A 26,688-nucleotide genomic window follows, 5' to 3' on the forward strand; every position below is an offset into this window, starting at 1 on the left:
GACTCTGATGCCTCCCGGACGTCTCCCTGGTGAGGTGTTCTGGGCATGTCCCACCGGGAGGAGACCCCGGGGACGACCCAGGACACGCTGGAGAGACTATGTCTTTTGGCCGGCCTGGGAACGCCTCGGGATCACCCCGGAAGAGCTAGATGAAGTGGCTGGGGAGAGGGAAGACTGGGCGTCCCTGCCAAAGCTACTGCCCCCGTGACCCGACCTCAGATAAGCGGTAGAAAATGGATGGATGGATGAAATCTCTAAAGTACAACTGTTCCGTGGTGTATTGGCGTCACTGTGTTTTTATTTTATAACTATCTTTTGGATAAAGTGCATCCATTTATTGCAGGTTCAAACAGTTGTCGTCATTAAACTTTGTGACAATGTTTTAAGCAGGGCCGGCTACACGTTCGGGCAAGAGGGAGCACACCTCTCTCAAACAATGCCGTGCCCCCACAAATCAAATATGCACATGCTTCCCCAACTCTGTCTCCTCCGCTTCATGCTGTGTGCTGTGCTGTGTGTCTGTCTGTTTGATCAGCTGTCTGTAGTCACTGTAGTAATGGCCACAAAGTAATATATTGTTTAAGAAAATATGTTCTTCTTAATTATTTAAGTGTCTTGAACATTGACTAATTTTGTATGCATTTGTTAAATTTTATTTGAGTCTGATTGATGTGAATTGCGCTGTGTGGTGATCGTCAAGGTAGTGTCAGTCTGTAACTGAAAGTGGCACAATTTTGAGTTCCAAAATAAGAGAAAGCCGGAAGTGCTCTGTTGGTTTCTTTAATGTTGCTAGTTTAGTGTCGTTTTGACAGATTTGCTCTGTAAAGTACGAAGTGAAGAAGAAGAACAAGAAGTGATGGGGAAATTTGGCATCCAGGAAACAAACTTGGAGGGACAGATGGGGGAGGACTTGTCAAAAGCATGGAAATGGCTGTAGTGAACAATTTCTCCCGGAAGAGGCAGGAACATAGGGTAGCCAACAAGAATGCAGGTAGAAACACGCAGGTGGATTACATCTTGTTCAGACGATATAATCTAAAGGAGGTTACTGACTCTGTGGTGGGGAGGAAGATCAAAAAAGACAAAGGCAGAGCAAAGAACCATGTGATGGAAACTGAAAAAAGAAAAGCGCTGTGTGGCTTTTTGAAAGGAGGTGAGACAGGCTCTCGGTGGACAGGAGGAGCTTCCAGAAGACTGGACCACTACGGCCAAGGCGATCAGAGAGACAGGCAGGACAGTACATGGTGTAGGAAAGGAGAGAAGGAGACTTAGTGGTGGAACCTTAAAAGGTAGGAAAGCACACAAGGAAAGAGGTTAGCTAAGAAGAACTGGGACACCGAGAGGACTGAAAAGAGGGGACAAGAATACCAGTAGATGCGACATAAGGCAAAGGTAGAAGGTGGCAAAAGGCCAAACAACATGTATGCCAGACAGTAAAAAAATGAAAAAGATCCATACAGGTTGGCTAGACAGAGGGATAGAGATGGAAAGGACATGGAACAGGTTGGGATGATTAAGGATAGAGATGGAAATGTGTTGACTGGTGCAATTAGTGTGCAGGCTAGATGGAAAGAATAATTCAAGGAAGGAAAACATTTCTGAAAATGAAAGAGAAGGAATAGTAGAAGAGGCACGTGTGATGGACCGGGAAGTAATGTGATTAAGCCGGAAGTTAGAAAGGCACTAAAGAGGATGAAGAAATGGAAAGGAGGTATGGAAGCATTTAGGAGAAATGGCTGTGGAGTTTTTGACCAGAGTTTTCTATAGAATCCTAGAAGGTGTGAAGACATGGCTGTAGAATGGAGGAAAAGTGTTCTGGTGCCTATTTTTTTTTTTTTTTTTTTTTTTTAGAACAATGGTAATTTTCAGTTGTGGGAACTATCCATCCATCCATCCATTTTCTGAGCCGCTTCTCCTCACTAGGGTCGCGGGCGTGCTGGAGCCTATCCCAGCTGTCATCGGGCAGGAGGCGGGGTACACCCTGAACTGGTTGCCAGCCAATCGCAGGGCACATAGGAACAAACAACCATTCGCACGCACAGTCATGCCTACGGGCAATTTAGAGTCCCCAATTCATGCATGTTTTTGGGATGTGGGAGGAAACCGGAGTACCCGGAGAAAACCCACGCAGGCACGGGGAGAACATGCAAACTCCACACAGGCGGGGCCGGGGATTGAACCCGGGTCCTCAGAACTGTGAGGCTGACGCTCTAACCAGTCGTCCACCGTGCCGCCGTTGTGGGAACTATAGAGGAATAAAGTTGATGAGCCACACAATGGAGTTATTGGAAAGAGTAGTGGAGCCTCGACTCTGGAGTGATGTGAATATTTGTGAGTTGCAGATGAGCACACAACATCAAAAATGGCAATGGAGAGAGGTAAAATCACCCATGGTTGAAATCTTATTTGACTGAAATCTTGTGGGGACAGCAGCGACATGGAAAAATGTGAACAAGGCAGCTTTAACAAGATGACACAACAAATTTGGAAAAGCAAGATATTCCCCATCCAGGGCCTTATTTAAGAGAATTGTTTGATGTTGTTGGCTCCAAGAATTATGCCCGGTGAAAGTGTTGTCTTACGCCATCCTAAACACACAAAAGAACATCTCTTTATCTGTCAAAAGACTTACAGGTATGGTATGTATTTTTTCAGTTATAATCATAATGTAGCATTTTTGTTACTCAGTTCACAACGTTGGCACTTAAATGAGTCCAGTACTTCTACTTTTACCAATTTACACAAGTATTTGTACTTCTACTTCAGTACAGAGTACTTTTGCCACCTCAGTAGGTGACGAAATGTAACCGCGTCAAAGATCCTTTCAGTTAAGTAAAGAGCCAGTTGAAGTTAACAGTTCCGCCATGAAAGGTGAGGGCGCTCCTTCCAGACCACCACGGCTCCTTTCTCACAGTCACACTACTGCCCCCACCACACACAGCACTTCCTCTTTTGTGCAATTTCATGGCGATCGGGACAGAGGGAACCGCCGACGCACGCACACTGTCTCAGCACTCTCCAAAGAGTTTAATCGGGGTAAATAACTGGATCTTTTTTTTTTTTTTTTTTTTTTTTTTTTTTTTTTTAAACCCCAGGATTTGAACGCCGGCTACCGTTGTAGTCCTACTTGAATTGAGTCACGTGGACGATGCACAATATATGTTTTGAAGAAATGTTCCTTTTAGTTTGATTTCCCCTCCCCACCGTAGCGCCACTCGCTGATAACAAATCGAGCGAAATGGGCTCCCTCCTCTCGCATCTTTCACACACACACACAGCGGCACGTTCGTTGCTAGCTAGCGTTAGCACTGTTGCTCACGTATTTAGTTCTGTAAATCACTCGAGACCGTCATGCTCACTGCTGAACTGTAGCCACGCAACCTTAGATACTGCACGGAAGTCGGTGCGGTTTGGTCTTTTCCATTCAAATATCAGCTCCAAATGTTTGTGTTTGGGCTAGCTAGCCTTTATGCTATGTCGTTAGTTAGCACCAGTTCAGATAGCTGCGAACGGGAAACGTATCCACCGATGGGGGGAGGCGTGATACATTTCTAACCCTCTTTGAATCAAACCCGTGCGACGTAAGAAAATCACATCCACCATTCATTGTATTGTTCCAGTTAATTGATATCTGGAAGGCGGTCTAGCTAGCGTGCTCGGCTAAAGTGAATTGGGTAACGGTGACTTGCTTGCTAACAAGGCAAACCTAGTTCCCGCGGCAGCTTGCAACTTCGCCCCAGTTAAACACTTTAAATACTCCCGATTCTAGGGTTTGGGTTTGCTTTAACAAGTAGTGCTTTTAAACGAAACGTGTGCTCAAGTGTCAAATGCTATGCGGGTTCAGTGTGACGTTACTATTTGCTAACTTGGCACTCCACATGCTTAAAATTACAACACGATGCGCTTGATATCACTCGTGTATAAATGCACATCGCGGACAAAGTGTGTAATCTCACTGTCTGTCGGTGTGACCCCATAAGCGTATCTTGGATTGAATATTGGCTGTGTGGTTGTTGTACATGACGTGCTATTGTCAAGCCAGCTCGATGCATGCAGTGGTGCCAGCAGTTTGACGTTATCAATCTTAAGTCTGTGTTCCTTGTCTTTGCTTACAGTATCAACTACTTTAACAACTGAAGGGTCACAACAGACAGTACTTTTCAGGTAAGTGCTGTCAACATCCCATTACCTTTGTCTTTAAATGTAACAATTGCACTTGATCTCACGTGACTGTTGCCAAGTTTAGTTCATTCCAAATTGGAAATAAAGGAGGATAGCCCAGAAATAAAAGTTAATTCCCAGAATAAAGTTGATATTTGCAAGCATGTCTGAAATGCAAAATAAGGGATACTTTTAGGAGGTTGTCACTGACCACTGACAATAATTAAGATCAAATATTGCATAAATAAAATCACAATTTTATTTGAATACATTTTGCACGTCTACATCACAGTTCTGTGGTTTGAATCTTAGTCTGGCGTTTCTGTCTGGTGTTTTCATGTTCTCCCCATGGTTGCGTGTGGTTTCTGTGGGTATTCTGGCATTGTCACCGTTAATGTTAACTTATTGAAGACTCTAAATTGTCCATAGGTTTGAGTGTTTGTTTGTGTTTTCTGCAACAGGCTGGGGACCCTAATTTTGATTGATTGAAGATATTTATTTTGAGCATGCTGTACAAAAACTGAACGGGGGGATGGCTGGGGGGGACGGAGGAAAATCTACAATATAAATATCTCATACTGAAACACCATCTACTGCTAGTCCGAAAAGGAGTAGGAAGAAGTTAAACTTAAGTACCTATCCCTTCACCATAACCTAAGATGCATTTTCAAGAAGTGCAGTTCAAAATACATGCATACATACACCAAAATTACTTTTACATATCGCATATAAACACTTGTATACACATATACTGTACTACTACTTATGAGGATAAGCTGTACATAATATAGATGGATGGAGGCTCCAGCTCACCCACAACCCTATTGAAGATAAGCAGTATAGAAAATAGATCGATGGATGGCTATTTTGATATGACATTCTTTTTAAGATGAGGATTAGTGAGGAATCAAGTCAACGTTCAGGCACAACAACTCCATCAGTATGAACAGTTTAATATGATTGTGGTTTACATGTATTATAAATGTTTCTTCAGGGAGAGAACTACACACACTGAAATGGCCTCTTTTGTCTAGTTTGTTCAATCATCATCTAGAATTTCTTTTTTTAAAAACAATCATTCATGATGTAACCCAGGTTGCAGTTATAACTAGCTTTGCGGTGATCCTGAACACAAACAAATAAAACCCATCATGTGAAACAAAGTAGGACAGGCTGGCACTCACCACATAACACAAGAGAGTATTTAAAAGAAATGTCTATATCACTGGCGGAGACGTCGCCGAGGATGATCAATTACGGCGACTGTGGGACCCGGGAGACCAAACTATGGTTTGCACTCTCACCAGGACGATGTGTAGTAGACGTCTCCAGACAGCGTGTCAACCAATTCAACCGTAAATCGCTGATATACGCCTAGATACAGTATATATATTTTCCCAAAACAGAATAAGATATCAGATGATGTAAACAAACTCAGAGCAAAGATGGTGAATGCAAAGCGACGAATAAAGGAGACATTTGTGTGGACTGAATTGGCTGGAAAAGCCATGTCATGCTCAGAAGTTAATGCAGCACGAATGCAACACTGGTAATCCACCTTTGTTGTTATTGTTGAAGCCTTCTAGGGGGAATTCTTTCCATTTCTTGCTTGATGTACAGCTTGAGTTGCTCAACAGTCTGGGGTCTCCGTTGTCATATTTTGTGCTTCATAATGTGCTACACATTTTCAATAGGAGACCGTTCTGGACTGCCTGCAGGTTAATCTAGTTGGCATGGGTATCGTTAAGATTTTAATGATACTACGACTACTAACGATACTGCTTATTGATTCAGTACTTTAATTGTATTATTATCTAAACCTTTTTAAAATACTAAAACATGTCAGAATTAATACCGATTTAAAAACAATAATAATAATGTATTCAACTGCAACATTATTGTAAAATAACATAAAATGGTTTACAGAAAAATAAATGCTTTGAATAAATCACTTATAATGTTAAACATTATATAAACCATGTGTATTCAGCTAAAATGTAAAAAGGTAAAATGGAAAAAAATTCCTGAAGCAAAGGTCTGGAAGATCATATGGTGTGCATTTATTGTGACATATAAGTAGCCGAGTAGTTCTATCTACATCTGCTTGTAACAATAACCCATCGGTCATTTTTCAGAATCATCTCCCTTTCCCCATCTTTTTAACTCAGCTTCCACACTAAGTCCCCCCCCCCCCCCCCCCCCCCCCCCCCCCGTCTCTGGGTACAGTCAGTGATTACTGCCTAAGTTGCAGACTTCATTGGCTGAGTAAGGTCACATGGGATGGCTTAACTCGCACGTGATTGGCGTGTACCTTTAGTCACTACTGTAAAGCCTGTAATGCTTTGCCGCTTAAAACGGAAGCACCCCATGTGTCTCGAATCATAACCTTTCTTTTGTGGCTATAGATGGGGGTCCGTATGAGACTCTGTTATAGGGTTATATGGCAGTTTTTATATATTACGAATCATATCGCAATATGATCGCACTACATAGGCACAGGAATGGGCATGGGCAGCTGTGGCCCAATGGTTAAGATCATCGCCTGCCACCATGGGGGACCTAGGTTCAAGACCCTGACTGTACCATCCGCCAACATCCCCCGGACTCACGGCTGTGGTGTCCTTGAGCAAGACACTAATACCCGGGCGCTTCAGCTGCCCCCTGCTCCAGTGTGTTCCACTAATGTGTATGTGTTCACTGTGATGGGTTAAATGCAGAGAAAAAATTTCGTGTACGTACATGCATGCATGTTCATGACAATAAAAGGTGATTCTAATTTTTATTTTTTCTTAAAAAAATAAATAAAAAAAAAAAAAAAAAGGAGCCAGCTGTGCCTCTCGCGCACGGAGCTGTTGTTGGGTGAGTTGGATCGCTTCCATTTGTGAAAATGCTTCTTAGATGAATATCTCAAAAACAAATTTGCTAGTTAGAAATGAGATTGGAGAAAAGATGCAATGTAATGTTCATATAGCCAAAATAAATCGAATACATTTGAATAATAACTGGCACACCAACATCATAACCTTATCCTAACTGTGAAATATGGTGTAAGTGGCATCATTATATTGGTGTGCTCTTCCAGCTTAGGGCCTGGACAGCTTGCTATCATCAATGGGAAAAATGAATTCACAAGTTTATCAAGATATTTTCAGAAGAACTTGAGGCCACTGGTCCAACAGTCGAAGCTCAAAAGAGGATGGGTGTTGCAACAGGACAAGGTTGAAAAACACAGAAGCAAATCAACAACAGAATGGCTTCAGAAGAAGAAAATACAGTATGTTTTAGAATCAGTCTAGGTTCTGACCTCAAACTGGTTGAGATGCTATGGCATGACCTCAAGAGAACGATTCACACCAGATATCCCAGGAATCTTGCTGAACTGCAACAGTTTTGTCAAGAGGAAAGCTAAAAAATCTAATCATTTAATCTGCAACTACAGGAAACGTTTGGTTGAGCGTATAGCTGCCAAAGGTCAACCAGATAATAAATCCAAGGGTTTTCTTTTTTTAATGTTTACGTTATTTTCATTAAAAAATATGAAAACACAATTGTTTTAATTGGTATTCTCAACTTTTATTCTTGTGATTTAGATGATCAGACTACAATTGATGACCAATTTATGTATGTAAGAAATTCCAATTGGTTCATACTTTTTCCTCCCACTGTATATCCACTCTGGGACATGGTTTAAAAAATTATTGAATTTGAGGTCCCAAAACACCAGCTTTGTGTGGATGAAATGCAGAAACGATAAAAAAAAAAAAAAAAAACTGTATAGCCAAATACAGTTAGAAAAGTAAGTTTATGCATTCAGTCTAAAAATTTAGCTGTTACTTTTTGTTTGCAGGTCAACAGGACTGGAGATTATTAAGAAGCTTTTATATTGGTTCAACTGTGTTCAACATCCAGACTGCTCAGTCTATGGCTCTGATGGACAAACATAAACAGGTCAAGCGCCAGAGGCTCGACCGCATTTGTGAGGGTGAGTTTTTATTTGTTGGTTGTGGTGTGTGGCAAAAGAAACCAATTTTTTTTTTTTTAATAGAAGCAATCATTAACTATAGTCCGTTGAGTGAGTTCAAATACCATAGTATAACTATATAAAAAATAATGCTCTTTACAAAGATAATTTGTAATGACATTCAAGGCTAATATTTTCTTTCCATATTTAAAAGCTCTTATCTCGAAGTAGAAGTGTACACTCACTAGGCACATAACGTACCATCTAAAAAAGATCCAATATCAGAGTTCTGTTAAAATTTTGCCTTTAAAGAAAATAATGCAAAGTTTAAATTGTTACTTATATTTTGTTTGCTTTAGGGGCAAATATAAAACAAACTCTAGATCAGATCTGAAATGTACACTCACAGGCCACAGTATCTGTACAATCCATTGAATTTCTCAAACAATTACAATAGTAAATTGTAATTATTTCATATTGGTTTTCAACATTCTGATGTTTTGGTTGACTTGTTTAGCTACATGAGAGGAGCAAAATGTGTATGCACAATGCTGTGCCAACAAGTAGTTGCTTTGCTCAGTGTTAGAGATATTGTGCCATTGCCAACTTTTGACTTTATTAAAATTTTTAGCCCATAATATTTTGTTTCAGATAAAATGCAAAAAAGTCACAAAATCCAGAGTAGTTGAAGCCCCCCCCCCCCCCCCCCCCCCCAACATGTTTATAATTGTCTTCATTAATAATTTAAATGGTAATCCCAAAACAGTTTAGAATTTAAAACTCATTTTACATTACCCTTGAAATTAAATGGCATACAGATGATTGTACTTCGATGAAATGCACTGGAAGGGCACATGTAAATGTACATCCTTTGATGACTCTTCATAACTTCCACTGAAAACCTGGGCTAAGCTTAGCTCCTTCCTGACATACAAAGATCTTTGTCTCTCAGTCAATGCATTTCTTCGTACCGATGACGACTTTCCCATTAGCCAGGGCTTTTGCGCAATCCAGCGGCATTTTAGGGCATTACTGAAAGAGTACAAACATATTTTTTTATTTTAGTGAAAAGGTTGCTCAGAAAACATGTATTAGTGAATTCGTGAATAGCAAACTGTGAAGAGGTGGGGTTTCACTTTACAGGATTTTATTGGATTGTGACATTGTTTTTTATTTGCTTAATACTAGACTAGGAATGTTTTAGGTTTTAAAGTTTATTGAATCAATTATGGGCTGCAGAAGCTCCTCTTCAAGGACTTGGGCTGTGGAACTGGAGGGTAATGGTTCGAATCACACTGGACAAGAGAGGAAATATTGCAGCTAGTTGTTTAAGACGTGCTGGGTGTCCATGAGCAAGAGATGCAGCACTGTTTTTGTGCTTCTTCACTCTGAATCTTTCTCCTTTTATGCCTTTGTGTGTGATCAGTTTCTGTGTGGTGTGCAATATAAAATTTATACAGCAGTGTAAATTGAATTTACCCTTGAGGGATTATGATCAGTATGATACATTAAATACAACTAAATGACACTATCTAGAACAATAAGAGAGAAATATCTGAATTTCTGTTTAGCAAAAGTATTTTTAGTGACATATGATGAAGTGTAGTGAAGTCACTGGGCACGCAACTTTGTTTTTTGGGAGCGCGTGGTTGAGAGTAGATGATAAAGATGAGGTTTGAATGGTGATCTTAAAATGGAGGGAATATTGTTTGAGTGTCTCTGGAGACAGATGAGAAGGAGAGTACAAGGTGAAGGGTCGTGGCTGCAGCCGTGGGGAAACGGGCCAGCTGTCTCTTTAAAAAAACGACAACGGCCCCCAAACCGCCTTCAGGCCTCTGCGATATGTTAATGAGGTTAGTGCTGGTTGGCTGGCCCTCAATGGAGCTCCTGTGATTGGACAACGGAGGTGGTGGGTGGGGGGGTGCTGGGCGTGGATGACAGCTGAGAGAGCGCTAGGGAGGGAGAGAGAAAAGCAATAGTGGGAGAGCAAAGCGAGAGAGGAAGCAGGGCTGACAGACTTCATAATGCAAGGTTAGCTTTTTAGCTCATGTGTTTTTATAATTCGAATTGTGTTTTGTCAAATCTGGGACCTGGGCTGGTGGTGGGAGGTTTGACGTCTGGTTTTGGGTGTGGCGCAGCTAAATGTGTGTTTTCTCCCATGTGTGTTGCTCAGTGTGTTTGTGTTGTCGCAGCCGTTAAGAAGGAACTGAATAACAGCGTGTGTGTATGTGTGCACGCCTGGGTGGAGTACCATTTCTTACTGCATTATCATCATCTGCTGCCCCTCCCCCCTCACCTTTCGCTCCTCCAACTGCAGCCAGAGGGAGCATGCAGAGGAGAGGAGAGGAGAGGAGGGGAAGGGAGGGAGAATGAATGAATCACTGAATGAAGTGTATTGTGTGCGGCCATGCTTGCATTTTGTCGGCCCCGCTATGCCAATGTCATTTACTCAAATTACCCTGTGTGTAGGCCCAGCAACTTGTTCTGAGGCCTTCTTTGTCATGAAGCTTTTTGGTTAGTCTTTGTCCTCATGTAAGAAGGAATCCTGTTCGCATTCTGGAACCATCTGTAACGCATTTCAGTCTTCACTTCAAAATGGAAAGCACTTACTTGTTTTACAACTGCTGGGTGTTTGAACTTCCTTTGTTTAATACGCATGTTGCTAAATGTCCGACATCTCAGGAAGTGATCCTTCAATACTAGCTGTCGTCCCTCCTGTCCACTCTCCCTGTTACCTCTTGTCCCTTGTCCAAGTGGATGTTCCAGCTCGTGCGCACACCTGTCACACAAGAGGAACAATATGGTGTGCAGTGGGCTGCTCTAAGCAGGAACGGAATTTGGCTTTGCTGTTAAAAAAATCCAATCCAGTGCCCCTTAATTTTCAGGGGCGACATTGTTGTTCACGTCCTTTTGTTTGTGATTTCTGAAATGCAGCATTTGTTGGCAAGATGCTTTTGTTAGAAAGGTGCGTCTCTCATGAAAGTGGGAAGGGGAGGGTGTGCAGAAAAATATGGACGAGGAACTCTCCCGCATGAGAATTTAGGTCATGACTCAGACCCTGTCATGAACCCCTCCCCTTTGCCTCCCCTCTTGAGACCCTGCAGATTTCTACCCCCCAGCCACCGCACTCCCAGTCGCCTCTTCCCCACCCCATCCCTACTCCCATGCATGTCCCCCATACATAGTGAGGTAGGTCAAATTCTTAGACTGAAAGGTCAGAGGAAAAAAGTTTTTAAATTTTTTTCTTGATAACTCTAGAATCCCTTTACAAACCACATCTGCCATTTCTAAGTGATTATATGGCAGATATACAGCAGTTAAATCGATAAATACGATGCAGAATGCGCCTTCTGCTTTTTGCATCCCGCGCCTTCCGGTCTTCGTCTCTTTCCGGCGCTGTGACATCACACAAGCCAAACATCCTGTTCATTCGGCGTTGTGTGCTATTGTTCCATGCTGTTGTTCCCGTCCTTGTATATTTGTTGTCGTATGATTTAACGATGTCACGATGGTTTATTGTTTGGCATTTGGTTGTACAAATGGTTCAGGTAGTGGCAAGAGTTTTTAATTTTTTTTTTCATTTTTTGGGCTTTCCAAGAGAAGAAGGAATATGTGACTAGTGGATAGTGAAAGTCACTCGACAGGGGAAGAAACGTGGTCAGCTATGGGTGCCTAGCAAGCATTCCAAACTCTGTGCCAATCACTTCGAACCAGCATGTTTTGAAAAAGCATTGGATACACAGGTGTAGTTAGGCAGAGGCTGAAACCAGCTGCGGTGCCAACTATATTTCCTACGGCCATCGGAACCTCCACCGCCAGCAAGAGAACTAAATCTTGCAGCCACCACGATACACCAGCGAAGCGGCGCAGACAAGAGGTGGGCATTTCCTTGTATATACCTACGACTCTCTTATGGTTACTATGCACTGGAGAGTAGGAAAAAAAGACCCACACAGTACTTTTCAGTACTGTCGTCTGTACCTTTGACTATATGACAAGCCAACAGGCACACGGCAAAGACTTTGTGCGCGGCTTGTTATAACGCAACTAGAGCGAGGTGCACACAATATATAGGAACACTGCATCCTATGTAAAAGCTTGTGCCGTGTCACTGAAACGTATATGAATATATAATACGTATAGACGTGCTACAAAATATTGGCACCCCTGGGGTGGCATTATTTCAAGCCATGAGTGTATAAAAATACATGTTTTTGACATACCGTCACATCGAGCCAGTGGCCACTCTCTTTTTCTGTTGTAGAGCTGCTACTTGGCTGCTCGTCGCCGTCACTGTCTGATGGGCTCAACCGTGTATGCTTTGACGATGCCAAGTTCAGTTGGGTGCTCCTGTACGTCGAAATCCTCCTCCTCCACATATTCCAACACGTTGCTCGCCATTGGGTATAGTGTGTAGCGTGCCGTGTTTGTCAATTGCAAAGTCACTTCTGGTAGCCCTTGCGGTGGATAGAGTAACCACACCCCGGTGTCTTGAGCTTCGGGTATGTTCGGGGAGGACACAATATGCGTCATAAAAACCTAATTTTTAACTAAACTATGGTTGAAAACTTGCTGGAAGTTACATGCATGTATTACATAACATATAAAGAATGAAAATATGAATTTTAACTGACTCCATAACATCTTTGTCAGCTGACCTTTAACGTATAGAGTAGGCTTTACACGATCAGGATTTTGGGGGCCGATCAGCGATAACCGATCCGATCACAAGAGGGAGCAATGTGTCTATTTAAATGACTTCATTTACTGTATATACTTGTGTACTTAATTGCTCAAAAAATTATATTTACAATAAATGTATCTTTTTTCATCTGTTTATGCCAGTGAGGCATAATAACAGACGGAACAAATGAATGGTCTTCTAATAGATGGCAGGAAATACATACAGTAATTAATGTATCCACTTTTTGTGACATTTTTGTTTGTTGGTGTGCCGTGAGATTTTTCAATTGTAAAATATGTGCCTTGGCTCCATTTAAGGTTGGAAATCATTGGTCTTGTCAGATCATGTATTCTAATCAGTCAGGTCAAACCAACATTACAACATGACAGAAATAATGGTTGCTAACTTACTGTAATTAAATTACTTTATTGAAATTAAATTACTTCACACACACACACTTTCGAGCATGATTCGACAGAACGCCTACATGTTCGCTTACAGCAGTTAGTGCATAACGTTTTGTTGCCTGCTTGCGAGCGGTATTGTATTAAAAGTACGTGAACATACCCCAAGCAAGCCTTAAACGAGCGTCTTCTCCCGAGCACCGGTGACTACCAACACGTTTTCCCCCATTTTGTTCTTATAAAGACACGGCGCGATCCATTATTGTTGTTGTCGCGATAGTAACGAGTGTATCCGGTCGCGTTTGAGTTGACAAGATGAATCCCAGTGATCGTAAAAAACGTGATGCGGTGGTATCGGAATACAAGATCTTATTGCAGTAGTCTGACATAGTGCAATCGTGAAAGACCAAATTTGTCTTGTAGTCTGATCCGGGCATTACGTGTTGTCTGCCCCACACCGCCGACATGTGTTTTTTTAAAAATAACTTTATTGGTGGTCATATAGTTACAGTACTACGTCAAAAGACGCGCGACAAGGCTAAAAATAAACTAGCTTTTGGATTTGAATATACTGTACACGATGGCGACGTGGAGTAAATGTCTTTTGCGGAGCCGATCAATGACGTCATTGATCAGATCGGTGAATTATGACATTAAAGCCGATCAGCAGAAAAGGCTAATTATCAGCCGATAGTGATCAGATCGGTGTGAAGTCTAGTTTAGAGTGGTACACCTCTGTCAAACATAACAGTTGACTGCAGATTTGCTGACTGCAGAAGTAATGGAAATACTAACAGGAAAAACTGATTACATTTCAACTGTGAAACAGGTGTAAAAATAAGTTCACTGCTACGAATAAAATGTAAAAATATAACCAGTAAAACCCATAAGTCTTAACTGATGAAAGACAAAAAAGTTTGTGGCAGCTAACTTTCTTGCTTGTCACACAAGTCTAAAAAATACACCGGCCAGCCACAGCATTATGACTTTCACAATATAATGCTATCCAATCCAACCGTAGCAAAGATCCTGCCGTGATCAGTTTCAATTGACACTTGTCAGTGAGGTATTCATTTTATTTTATATTTGGCTGTAGTTTACAGTGGTGTCAAACTGCACTGTATCCAGCTAAGAGCAGTGCCTTGTATTTGACTTAATGTAACGAATTGATGTCATCAAAACATCCCATTATATAGTGACCAAAAAAATAGCATCTTCCAGAATCCAAAGACTTTTGTATTCCTGAGTTAACACCGCAACAATGCCGCTAAATCGTACAATAGACAATAGATAGAAGCATCCTCACATGGCCGCCACGTCAATGCCCCACATTCAACATGGCCGCCACCAGTGATGCCAGTTACACTTTACTAAGTCCATCTAAAATGGCTGCCATTTTGATTGAGTAATGTAACGCGTTACTGTATCCAGGAAAGTAATCAGATTACAGTTACTTCAGCAAACCAATAATAGTTAATATTTAGTCAATTATTTGTAGCTGTTGACTTGAAGAAACAGCAGTCCATCTGTCCAGTACCATTTTACCAAGTGGGCAGACATCTTCCTTTCAAACGATTGAGGGAAATGACTGGGAGGTCATTGTTTATCATACAATCCACAGTGAAGGTGCAGTAAATATACAAGCGCAAAGAAATGCACGGCTTCACTGTCGCCACAGTATTTTTATTTTCCTTAGTAAAAAGACTTTGATTTTTGTTACTTTTTTATTGACACATTAAGAATAGAGTTTTACTGGCATGTTAAGCGCACATTGCGTTGTGGGTTAATTATTCATACCGAAGTACGCGGTCATAAATAGTCATGGAGATAAGGACTGACTCACTGTAGGACTTAGTACACTTAGCATAAATATTTACAATGAAAAGTAAGAGCTCTAAATGTCTGCAGTCCGGACTGCTCGTGAGCTGGTTTAACTCGCTGCACCACTGACGTTCACGTAAGTGCTTCTCCCCCCTTAATTCACCTACAGCTCTGCTAGTTAAACAGCTGCGTATACTTGTCACAGGGAACAAAAACGTTTTCCGCTCTTCGCATCACAATTACAGTGGTGGGAGCGTGTGTGTGTGTGTGTGTGTGTGTGTGTGTGTGTGGTCACGTGCTTGTGTGTGTTGTGTGGGGACGAAATCAGGAAAAGCTACCAACAACTCTATCTCCATCCATCCATTTTCTACCACTTATGAGGTCGGGTTGCAGGGGCAGTAGCTTTAGCAGGCAAGCCCAGACTTCCCTCTCCACAGCCACTTCCTCCAGCTCTTCCGAGGGTATCCCGAGGCGTTCCCAGGCAAGCTGAGAGACATTGTCTCTCCAGTGTGTCCTGGGATGTGCCCTGAACACCTCATCAGGGAGGCGTCCAGGAGGCATCTTAAACAAATGCCCGAGCCACCTCATCTGGCTCCTCTCAATGCGGAGGAGCAGCGGCTCTACTCTGAAACCCTCCCGGATGACCGAGCTTCTTACCCTATCTCTTAAGGGAGAGCCCGGACACACTGCGGAGGAAACTCATTTCGCCCGCTTGTATCCGGGATCTTTTTCTTTCGGTCACGACCCACAGCTCATGACCATAGGTGAGGCTAGGGACGTAGATCGACGGGTAAATGGATAGCTTTGCTTTTCGGCTTAGCTCCTTCTTCAACCACAACGGACCGATACAAAGTCCACATCACTGTAGACGCTGCAGCGATCCGACTGTCGATCTCCCGTTCCATTCTTCCCTCACTCGTCAACAAGACCCCAATATATTTGAACTCCTCCATTTGGGGCAGGATCTCATCCATGACTTGGAGAGGGCACTCCACCCTTTTCCGACTGAGGACCACGGTCTCAGATTTGGAGGTGCTAATTTTCATTCCAGCCTCTTCACACTCAGCTGCGAACTGCTCCAGTGAGAGTTGGAGATCACGGCTTGATGAAGCCAACAGAACCACATCTGCGAAAAGCAGAGATGCAATACTGAGGCCACCAAACCGAACCCCCTCTACGCCTTGGCTGCGCCGAGGAATTCTGTCCGTAAAATTTATGAACGGAATCGGTGACAAAGAGCAGCCTCACCGGAAACAAGTCCGATTTACTGCCGACAATGCGGTCCAAACTCTGACACCGGTCGGACAGGGACTGAACAGCCCGTATCAGGGGTTTCGGGACCTCATTCTCCCGAAGCACCCCCCACAGGACTCCCCGAGGAACACGGTCGAATGAATGCCACAAGTCCACAAAACACATGTAAACTGGTTGGGCGAACTCCCATGCACCCCCGAGGACCCTGCCGAGGGTGAAGAGCTGTTCCACGGCCAGGACGAAAACCACACTGCTTCTCCTGAATCTGAGATTTGACTGACCCTCCTCTCCAGCACCCCTGAATAGACCTTACCAGGGAGGCTGAGGAGTTTGATCCCCCTGTAGTTGGAACACACCCCCCGGGCCCCCTTTAGGACCACCACCCCAGTCTGCCAATCCAGACGCACTGTCCCCGATGTCCATTCTATAATGCAAATAAAATAGTATTGTTGGCCACAATCACACTTTTAAACAACATTAAGTACAGTCCCGTCTGTTTCCCCCAAGCCCAACAACATCAACCCAGCACTCACGTTCACATATATACTCACGGACGCATGCGCGCGCGCACACAGTTGGCTTCATGGACCCCACACAATCGGAAACCACAGAACTTGAACAAGATGCAGGGTTGCTTCTCTCTCGCTCTCTCTCTCTGTCTTTCTCTTTCTCTCTCTCTCTCTCTCTCTCTCTCTCTCTCTCTCTCTCTCTCTCAGTTAAGAGTCTTTAAAGAAATGTACTTGAGAATGTTGTTCTTTTTACATGTTTAGGTACTTACTGTATTTGGCATGTCAAGAAGTAGCTCACTTAAGTGTCTTAAACTACACTAATATTTAAGTTATTGGTTCATGTTGTTGATGTCATTCTGTAACCTGTGTGGGGTACAGTATATAACCAAATTCTGGGTACGCTTAAGCTAATGCTTTTTTTGTACTGGCATAAGTAATATTCCTGCCACTTGGCAGCTGTTGAACGTAACTAAACTAAAAGTTACTTGTAATATAACTTAGTTACTTTTCATATCAAGTAATCAGTAAAGTAACTAAGTTACTTTTTCATTGTAACTGTGGCAACACTGGCCACCATGTAGGCACGTCTTTTGGAATTGGATCTAATCATATTGTATATCTTTGACCTGGAAATACATCAATCCCATTCTCTGCCTGCATTGCGCCACAGCGCCAGAAACAACAGCGGCCAATTCTGGAACTAACTGACTTTGTCAACAGAATTAGAAGTGACAAATGGAAATTGTTTTCAGACACATTGTTCCGACCCGCCGATCGCGTTTTATCAACTGTAAGTTATACCGGGGTCTGATTAATCGAGATTCCACTGTACAAATAATAAAGATATCGTTAACATTTCCTTATACAGTCCCCTCCAAAAGTATTGGAACGGCAAGGTCAATTCCTTGGTTTTTGTTGTATACTGAAGACATTTGGGTTTCAGATCAAAAGATGAATATGTGACAAAATTTCTGAATTCCAGCTTTTGTTTCATGGTATTTACATCTAGATGTGTTAAACAACTCAGGACAGAGCACCTTCAACAAGTGACAATGTAATGATTAACATGGTCACATTGGAAGTATAAGAGGTCGGTGGAGTCTTATTGTTATGAATATGAGTAACGTAATTTCCTATGTACAGTGCCGTGAAAAAGTATTGTCACCCATTTTTTGCCCTGATCAGCTGCTAGGTTATGTAGAATGGAGGATCTGTGTCCCTTTTATGCTGGAACTGTTTTTCTGTGCGAAAGTGCACTTTTTCTTTAAATATTCCCCCTGTGGTACTTTGTATTATCTTGGCTATTTATTGAAAATTTCAGTCGAGCAGAATGAGGTTTTAAAAGGGAGTGTGACCCCCTTTCGCCCCCTTCTCAAATTCAACATTTTCTGCATAGGTTCCCCACTTTAAGATTATCAAAGAAATGCAAATATCAGACAAAGATAAATCAAATAAACATGGAGAAAAACAACTATTTAAAGCTACCAGGCCATTTGTGTAAAAGTAATGGTCTCATAAATCTAATAACTGGTTGGGCCACACTCAGCAGCAACAGCTGAAATCAAGCATTTTCAATAACTGTCAATGAGTATCTGTGTGGAGATATTTTGGCCCACTCTTTCTTTCAGAATTGTTTTAGTTCAGCAACAATGGAGGGTTTTAGAGCATGAATGGCCTCTTTAAGGTCATGCCACACTATTTCAATCGGATACAAGCAGGGATATTGACTAGGCCCTTACAAAACCTTCATTTTTCAAGCCATTCAGAAGTTGACTTGGTGGTGTGTTTTGGATTGCTGTCCTGCTATAAAACCAAAGTGTGCTTTAGCTTGAGGTCACAAACTGATTTTCTGGTAAAGAGCAGAATTCATGTTTTTCATCAATCACAGCAAGTCGTCCAGGTCCTGAAGGGTAGAGGAGCCATAGACCCTCGCACGCCCACCACCATGTTTGACTGTTGGTATGATATTCCTTCCAAAAAATTAAACTTTCGTCAGTATATAGAATATTCTCCTTAGTCTTTTTCTCAGATGTTTTGCTTTGTTTTGTTTTTTCTTTGCAAAGGTAAGCTGAGGGTTTGTACTTTTTGGTCTTGGATCTCTGCCATGGATGTAATTATTGCCCAGTCTGTTCCTTATTGTTCATAAACACTGACCTTAACTGAGGCAAGGGAGGCCTGCAATTCTTTAGCTGTTGTCCTGGGTTCCTTTGTGACCTCCTGAATGAATTGCCGCTGTGCCCTTAGGGTAAATTTTGTTGGCGGGCCACTCCTGGGAGGGTGCACCACTGTTTTCTCCATTTGAGGATAATGGCTCTCACAGTGGTTCGCTGGAATCTTCTAGCTTTAGAAAATGGCTTTGGAACCCTTTCCAGCCTGATAGATGCCAGTTACATTATACAATTCTCTTCTTGAATTTCTTGGGATCGTGACATTTTGTTGCAGCTTTTTGAGATCTTTTAGTTGACTTAATTTTGTCAAACAGGTTCTATTTGTGATTTCTTGATTGAACATGTCTGGAGGTAATGAAAAACTTTTTTCAGTTTTAATTCATGATTTAACGAGGACATTACTTTTGCAGGCGGCACGGTGGACGACTGGTTAGAGCGTCTGCCTCACAGTTCTGAGAACCGTGGTTCAATCCCCGGCCCGCCTGTGCGGAGTTTACATGTTCTCCCCGTCCCTGCGTGGGTTTTCTCCGGCCACTCCAGTTTCCTCCCACATCCCAAAAACATGCATGGTGGGTTAATTGACAACTCTAAATTACCCATAGGTGTGAATGTGAGTGCAAATGGTTGTTTGTTTTGTATGTGCCCTGCGATTGGCTGGAAACCAGTTCAGGGTGTACCCCGCCTCCTGCCCGATGGGATAGGCTCCAGCACGCCTGCGACCCAAGTGAGAAGTGGCTCAGAAAATGGATGGATGGTTGGATTACTTTTTCTCACAGGGTTAGGCAGCTTTAGTTTTTTTTCCCCCTTCAATAAAATCACCATTTCTAAACAACATTTTATGTTTACTTGGTTTATCTTTGTCTGCTATTTACATTTGTTTGATCTTAAACATTAAAGTGGGTAAACGGCAAAAATATACATTTGAGAAGGGGGTCAATACTTTATCACGCCACTGTATAATCTTTTCTTTTATTACATTCTTCACTTTACACCCTTTGTTAAAGTTGTACTTCCAAAGAAAACTTACATGGAAATGTAATCCTTTGACTCTTTCTGAACTGAGATCTGAAGACTTATGAAGTGTCATACTTCAATCTTGCATAACGTCATTCATGATGGAGTCCACATTTAGTGATGAGTTATGCACACAAGAAAAAAACCTCAGCCAAAGGAAAAGCAAAACACGCAAACCCATTCAACTTTTACAAGTTCCACTTAGGGCTGCAACTAAGGATTATTTTAACAATCGATTAATAAATGAATCCTATTAAAAAATAATAAAATAAAGAATTATTCCCAGCCCTTGGGACCATTTCAAATGGGGAGTGCGGAAAAGTGCACAAACAGGTTGCTGCATGAACATCCCAGAGATCTTGAAGTATTACATTGATTAAAAAAAAAAAAAAAAACCTAAATCATTTTGAGGTCCTATAGCTTTACAATAGGCTACAATAGGACTATCCCCACAAAAACACACAAATGTATGCCATACAATATCTGCTAAAAAAAAATTTTTTGTCATCCCCTGTCCCTACACTGTCTCCTCAATATCAATTGCCACATCAAGATTTTCAGGCATGCCTGTAACCTCACCACTGTCTCAATGTGAATCTAGTAATCACATTCTCATTCTTGACGTCTTAAGTTTAGGTCTTACATATAAGACATTCAACTGATGAAAGCATACTACGGCCTGGTGTACACACAAAGATTTCATTTTAGTTTTCATTTACGATCGTTTTTGTGTTCTTCAGTCTCAGGTGCTTCTTTGATTGGCTACGTTCTGTTCCAAGTCACACTTCTCGGCGTCATGACTCTGGAGTCCCCCCACACATTTGGTCGTAAATATTAAACATTCATTATTTAAGATTGTCGGCCCCGACCTGTTTCGGACCCTAAAATCAGGACGAATCCACTCTTAACACACCTCAGACCTAGGGACAATAAATAACACTTTCAAAACATACCTCTTATCTCATCATGGTCATTTTCTGAATTCAAGGAGTCAAGGGAGTCTTCTATTTTATACACTACAAGAACATTATGAAGACAATACTTTCCCTATGAAAAATGTTCACGTATGTTGTTTATATACTGTACTGACAATAAACAGGTGAGTGCTCCACTCCACTGCTTTTCCACTGATGTCCACTAAGTGGCACATGAGACCTTGGAAATTTTTGTGGTTGATATTTTCAAAATAACTTTGAACTTTGTAACAGTTAAAATTATTCTGAGCACAAGTTCGTTTGGCTAGCATAGGCATATGGGTACTGTATTTCTGATCGAACAGGATCACTTACATTTGCCTTGGCTTCTGGAATATGGGCAACCGTTAGTGTACAGTCACTGTGCACATTGAAAGCATCGGGACTTGATCATCAGTTATTAATCAGGATCTAATCATTAACCAGCAGTGCTGACATCATCCAAATTCAGCCTTCAGGTTTTTAATCTCATCAATCTGTTATGCTTGTTACTAGGGTTGGGCATCATTTGAATTTGAGCGATTCTGGTTCCGGTTCCAAACTATTGTCGATTCCAATTCTTTTAGGGTGGTGGGTCAAAAAAGTTTGCATGGTTTAAATAAAAGGGTTCCAAATTATGAACATCCAGTTTCTTAGCAGCCCGCAGCATAGACTAAAGTGAACATTTGACTCGAGGTTCTTTATAACCAGTATCAATATCAAACCTATGAACTAAAAGGCAATGTGTGTGGAACTAGCCTAATTGACTTAATATTCATTAACTAATGTTTCAGGTAAAAGTTAAATATAGCATTGTTAAAATAGTTATTTGGGACTGTTTCATAACGTCAAATGGTTTATATGTGCAGGTTTTAACTTGACTTCCTGTTTTAAGCTTCTATCATTTTATTTTGAAGGGTACGCACCATAACTCAGCATTTTGGCACAAAAAGTAACTTCGCATGGCCCTGGTGATTTTATTTTATTTTTTAAAATTTTTTTTAATGGATGGAACCAAATGCTATAAAACGCTGATTCCTTTCCCTACCCACCGATGAGGCACAAGGTTAGTGTTTGTGATACTGTGAGACAACATTTGTGAATTTGATCCCAATTCATTGTGATGTAAAGTTGCTACGGTGAAGTTCTAGCCCAATGTTAAATTAAGCTTTTTTTTTTTTTTTTTTTTGTCATTGGTGCTTACGTTGGTTTGAAGATGAAAATAAATGCTAAAAACAATCAGTGCAAGCAACCGTTTACCTTGTTAGCTGTCTCAATGTTGGCATAGACTTATTTTAGTGTTTCACTCACCCAGTTGACTGAGAGTTGACTTCACTGAAGCTCCGTGCGATGGAGGCTGAGGCTCGGAGTGCGTCAGACGCTACACATTGTGAAAGCCTTCTTTTGGACAATGTAATCTTAATCTAAGTGTTGCACTGAGGCGATTGGTCATTAATTTTAAGCCCGAGTTCCACTTTGTTCATTTTGCCCATTCCTAAACAGACTTTGATACGTAGTTGTACACTTCTTTGTCACTTGACAGATGCGGTTCCATATTACGTTAGTGATCATGGATGGGACAAACACACAATTTGAGACGTTCCCTGCTCGAATAAGAAACATACAAGTCTGTCTGTTGTTCTGTCTGGTGACCTCAGTTTATCGTGGGGAGTTATGTTTCAGACCCACCAGCAATTGGTGAAAATCGCACAAATCTCCATATAGCCTTACATCAGTCTGGTCATTTCAGTTATCGTTGAAGTTTACTGTAAAACTGACACATAAAACAGAAGAATCAATGTAAACATACACAGGTGTGTTTAACTATTAAAATATTCAGCCAAACTATATTATTTTGTCTCATAAAATAGTCTGCTATCTTAATTTTAGCATACAAAACAAAACACCATTACGCAAGACTGAAATTAGTATAGATGTTACGGTAATCATTTATAAACCTTCAAACAACTGCTAATTTAACACATGGAGCAGCAACACAAACAGTGTTGTGAAAAGGTATTGCCCCCCCCATCTTCTCAAATTCTTATATTTTTGCATAGTTTCCCCACTTTAAGATCATAAAACAAATATAAACATCAGACAAATAACCCAAGTGAACTTAAAATACTGTTTTTAAAATGGTAATTTCAGTTATTAAGGGAAAAAAGTTATATAGCCCTCTGTGAAAAAGTAATGGCCCCCTAAAACTAATAACTGGTTAGGCCATCCTCAGCGGCAAGAACATAACTCAGGTGTTTTCTGTAACTGTCTTTCACATCTCTGTGGGGATATTTTGGCCCACTCTTCATTGCAGAATTGTTTTAATTCGGCAAAAATGGAGGGTTTTCAAGGCCTCAAGCCCATTTTAGCCCCGATATTGGCCCGGTTAGCTATCGCAGATGATTTCCAAAGATCGGGCCCCACATTTTGTCGGGAACGACAAAACTTCTCACATAATCCATGACCATCGATTTGGCCCAACAATAGCCCGACGACGCCAAAATAAAAAGTCTAGCATGTTTGAGTTTTTTGGGATATCTTCTGTGTCAAGTGACATATCAACGACTACTTTCCGACATTGCACTTCAACATCGACCAATAGGATTGCATATTGTGACCGGCGCATCACCTCTCGTGCTCGCTGTTGTCAACATACATGGGCGCCGTTGTCAACATTTATTCATGTGCACGAACCAATGTTTACCGAAGGTTTAGAGTATAAATGTCAAACTCAGGCCCGGGGGCCATGTTTGGCCCACGATGTAATTATATTTGGCCCGTAAGACCATATCAAATGTGTATTAGAGCTGGACCGCCAGTATATAGCACATGCGCCACTAATATTACAAATCCCTAATGCTTTGCTAGTGTGTTGGCCCATCAGTCTAGACCGGCGCCCGCCCCTTCCCTTTCTGTTGCTGTCGTTAGCAACTAGGTTACCAGTCTCCTCGGGCAGATTTACATTTCCCCTTCCCAAAATTGGCCAAACGAAAGATGGAAAACAGTTAACTCCCAAGACAGGTTGGAGGCAGATTATCTGTTCACTAAAGTAAAAGACAGACTTGTTTGTCGTGTGCGGAGCAACGTGGCTGTAACAAAGAATATAACATAATTGAATTCATGTTTTTCTTTAATGCCGTTTATCAACTCCTAGGCAGGGACTGTTAAGAGTTAAATTTGGCTTTTTATTGAAGGACATCTTATTTTTTTGGGTTGTTTTGTTGTTGGCCTTTGAAAAAAGATTTACATCAAAAACAGGTCGTTGCAGTTAATGAATAGAAGATGGAGAGACAGAAGAATTCATGTTATCTATTTAAATACAAAACAAAAAACAAATACTACTGATGTATTTTATCTCAAATTTGATATCTCATGTTTATAATATTAAAGTTTGTTTATTCCAGATTCAGTGTTTAAGCAAAATTTAAGTTTGTTGTCATGATAAACGTTAACGCTACGTTTCTGTAGAGAAGGGAAACATGCACATCGCAGTGATTTTTCATGAAATATTGAGTTTGGCCCGTGACTTTTTACTTTTACAATTTTTACTTTTGGCCCACTGTGAATTTGAGTTTGACACCCCTACTTTAAGGGGAGCGTCAATCAGTCCCTATCACCTGCAAATAGTGGGGGACCACTGTAATCAGTTATTCTTGACAGAAATAGTCTCAAAAAGTGTTTGTCCTTGAACATTTACCTTGTAGTCTTTAAAGATCAGAGGACAAAGATGTTATTGGGTCAGTTAAAATTCATATTTGCATTGTTTATGTAATACATGGACGTCATAAGTTGTCAACTATCGTTTAGCAAAAAATTAGATTTTAATTACGTGTATTGAGCACTTCCCGAACATACCTGAAACTCGAGACACCGGGGTGTATTTACTCTATCCACTGTCAAGGCTACCGGAAGTGAGGTTGCTATTGCCAAACACAGCGCGCTACACTGTATACGCAATGGCGAGCAATCTGTTGGAATATGAGGAAGAGGAGGATTTCGACGTACAGGAGCACCCACATGAATTTGGCATCGTCAAACCGTACGTTTGAGCCCATCAGGAGGTCGGAACCTGACAGTGACGACGACAAGCAGCCAAGTTGTGGCTGTACAACAGAAAAACAAAGTCCATAATTTACAACCCCAATTCCAATGAAGTTGGGACGTTGTGTTAAACAAAAATAGAATACAATGATTTGCAAATCATGTTCAACCTATATTTCATTGAAAACACTACAAAGACAATTTATTTAATGTTCACTTTGTTTTTAGCAAATAATCATTAACTTAGAATTTTATGGCTGGAACACGTTCCAAAAAAGCTGGGACAGGGTCATGTTTAGCACTGCGTTACATCACCTTTTCTTTTACCAACGTTCAATAAATGTTTGGGAACTGAGGACACTAATTTTTGAAGCTTTGTAGGTGGAATTCTTTCCCATTCTTGCTTGATGTACAGCTTCAGCTGTTCAACAGTCCGGGGTCTCTTTTGTCGTGTTTTACGGTTCATAATGCGCCACACATTTTCAATGGGAGACAGGTCTTGACTGCAGGCAGGCCAGTCTAGTACCCGCACTCTTTTACTATGATGCCACGCTGTTGTATCACATGCAGAATGTGGTTTGGCATTGTCTTGCTGAAATAAGTAGGGGCGTCAATGAAAAAGATGCTGCTTGGATGGCAGCTTATGTTTCTCCAAAACCTGTATGTAGCTTTCAGCATTAATGGTGCCTTCACAAATGTGTAAGTTACCCACGCCATTGGCACTAACACAGGCCCATACCATCACAGAGACTGGCTTTTTAACTTTGCGTCCATAACAGCCCGGATGGTTCTTTTCCTCTTTGGCCCGGAGGACACGATGTCCACAATTTCCAAAAACAACTTGAAATGTGGACTCGTCAGACCACTGAACACTTTTCCACTTTGCATCAGTCCATCTTAGATGAGCTCGGGACCAGAGAAGCCGGCGGCGTTTCTGGATGTTGTTGATAAATGGCTTTTGCTTTGCATAGTAGAGTTTCAAGTTGCAGTTACAGATGTAGCGCCGAACTGTATTTACTTACATTGGTTTTCTGAAGTGTTCCTGAGCCCATCCTTTACACATTGATGTCGGTTTTTGATGCAGTGCCGCCTGAGGGATGGAAGGTATTCACTACCTGAACCATTTGTACACCCAAATGCCTCAGTAAACCATATTGAAATCGCTAAATCATATGACAACAAATATACAAGGATGGGAACAACAGCATGGAACAATAGCACACAAAGGTGAATGATCAGGCTGTTTGGCTAGTGTTACGTCACAGCACCAGATAGAGCCGAAGACCGGAAGGTGCTACAGGTAGATGTAACAACCAGAAGGTGCATTCTGAATCATATTTATCGATTTAACTGTTGTATATCTGCTGTATAACCACTTCGAAATGGCAGATGTGGTTTGTAAAGGAGTTCCAGAGTTATCAAGAAAATCTTTAACATCGTTGTCCTCTGACCTTTAATACAGGGATGAGGAACCTGTTTTCCTTTCGGGAGCCATTTCAATTTCTTTGAAGTCCTCCTAGAACTGTTAAGTTTTTGTTGTTTAATTTCATGGCAAGCCAGTTTAAGTGCACTTGCATTCCCCTCACATAAATTTAATGCATATCCACCGGTTTTCTTTCTTTTTGGCTCAGGCATCCGGCCCCCCATCCTGAACGGGCCTATGCATCCACGGCCACTGGTGGCACTTTTGGATGGGCGCGACTGTACTGTTGAAATGC

At 41.5% G+C, this 26,688-nt stretch overlaps 1 protein-coding gene across 5 annotated transcripts in view; it reads left to right on the forward strand.

Annotated features, from left to right (window-relative positions):
* The first annotated feature begins 2,865 nt into the window (after nucleotides 1-2,865).
* Nucleotides 2,866-26,688, forward strand: part of LOC133485007 (C-terminal-binding protein 1-like) — a 62,522-nt gene continuing 38,699 nt past the window's right edge. Inside the window, exons 1-4 of one of the 5 annotated variants that reach the window (XM_061788297.1) lie at nucleotides 2,866-3,036; nucleotides 4,116-4,164; nucleotides 8,009-8,143; nucleotides 26,602-26,688. The exon at nucleotides 26,602-26,688 is cut by the window's right edge and continues 68 nt beyond it. In XM_061788297.1, the coding sequence (XP_061644281.1) occupies nucleotides 8,083-8,143; nucleotides 26,602-26,688 (148 nt within the window). In that variant the 5' untranslated portion in view covers nucleotides 2,866-3,036; nucleotides 4,116-4,164; nucleotides 8,009-8,082. Of the gene's footprint in view, nucleotides 3,037-3,092; nucleotides 3,582-4,115; nucleotides 4,165-8,008; nucleotides 8,144-10,063; nucleotides 10,154-10,299; nucleotides 12,000-26,601 lie in introns of those variants that run through there. The other 4 variants (XM_061788299.1, XM_061788298.1, XM_061788300.1 and 1 more) reach the window with 4 other exon arrangements.

The sequence above is a fragment of the Phyllopteryx taeniolatus genome, chromosome 10, assembly GCF_024500385.1.
Source record: "Phyllopteryx taeniolatus isolate TA_2022b chromosome 10, UOR_Ptae_1.2, whole genome shotgun sequence".
Classification (NCBI taxonomy): domain Eukaryota; kingdom Metazoa; phylum Chordata; class Actinopteri; order Syngnathiformes; family Syngnathidae; genus Phyllopteryx; species Phyllopteryx taeniolatus.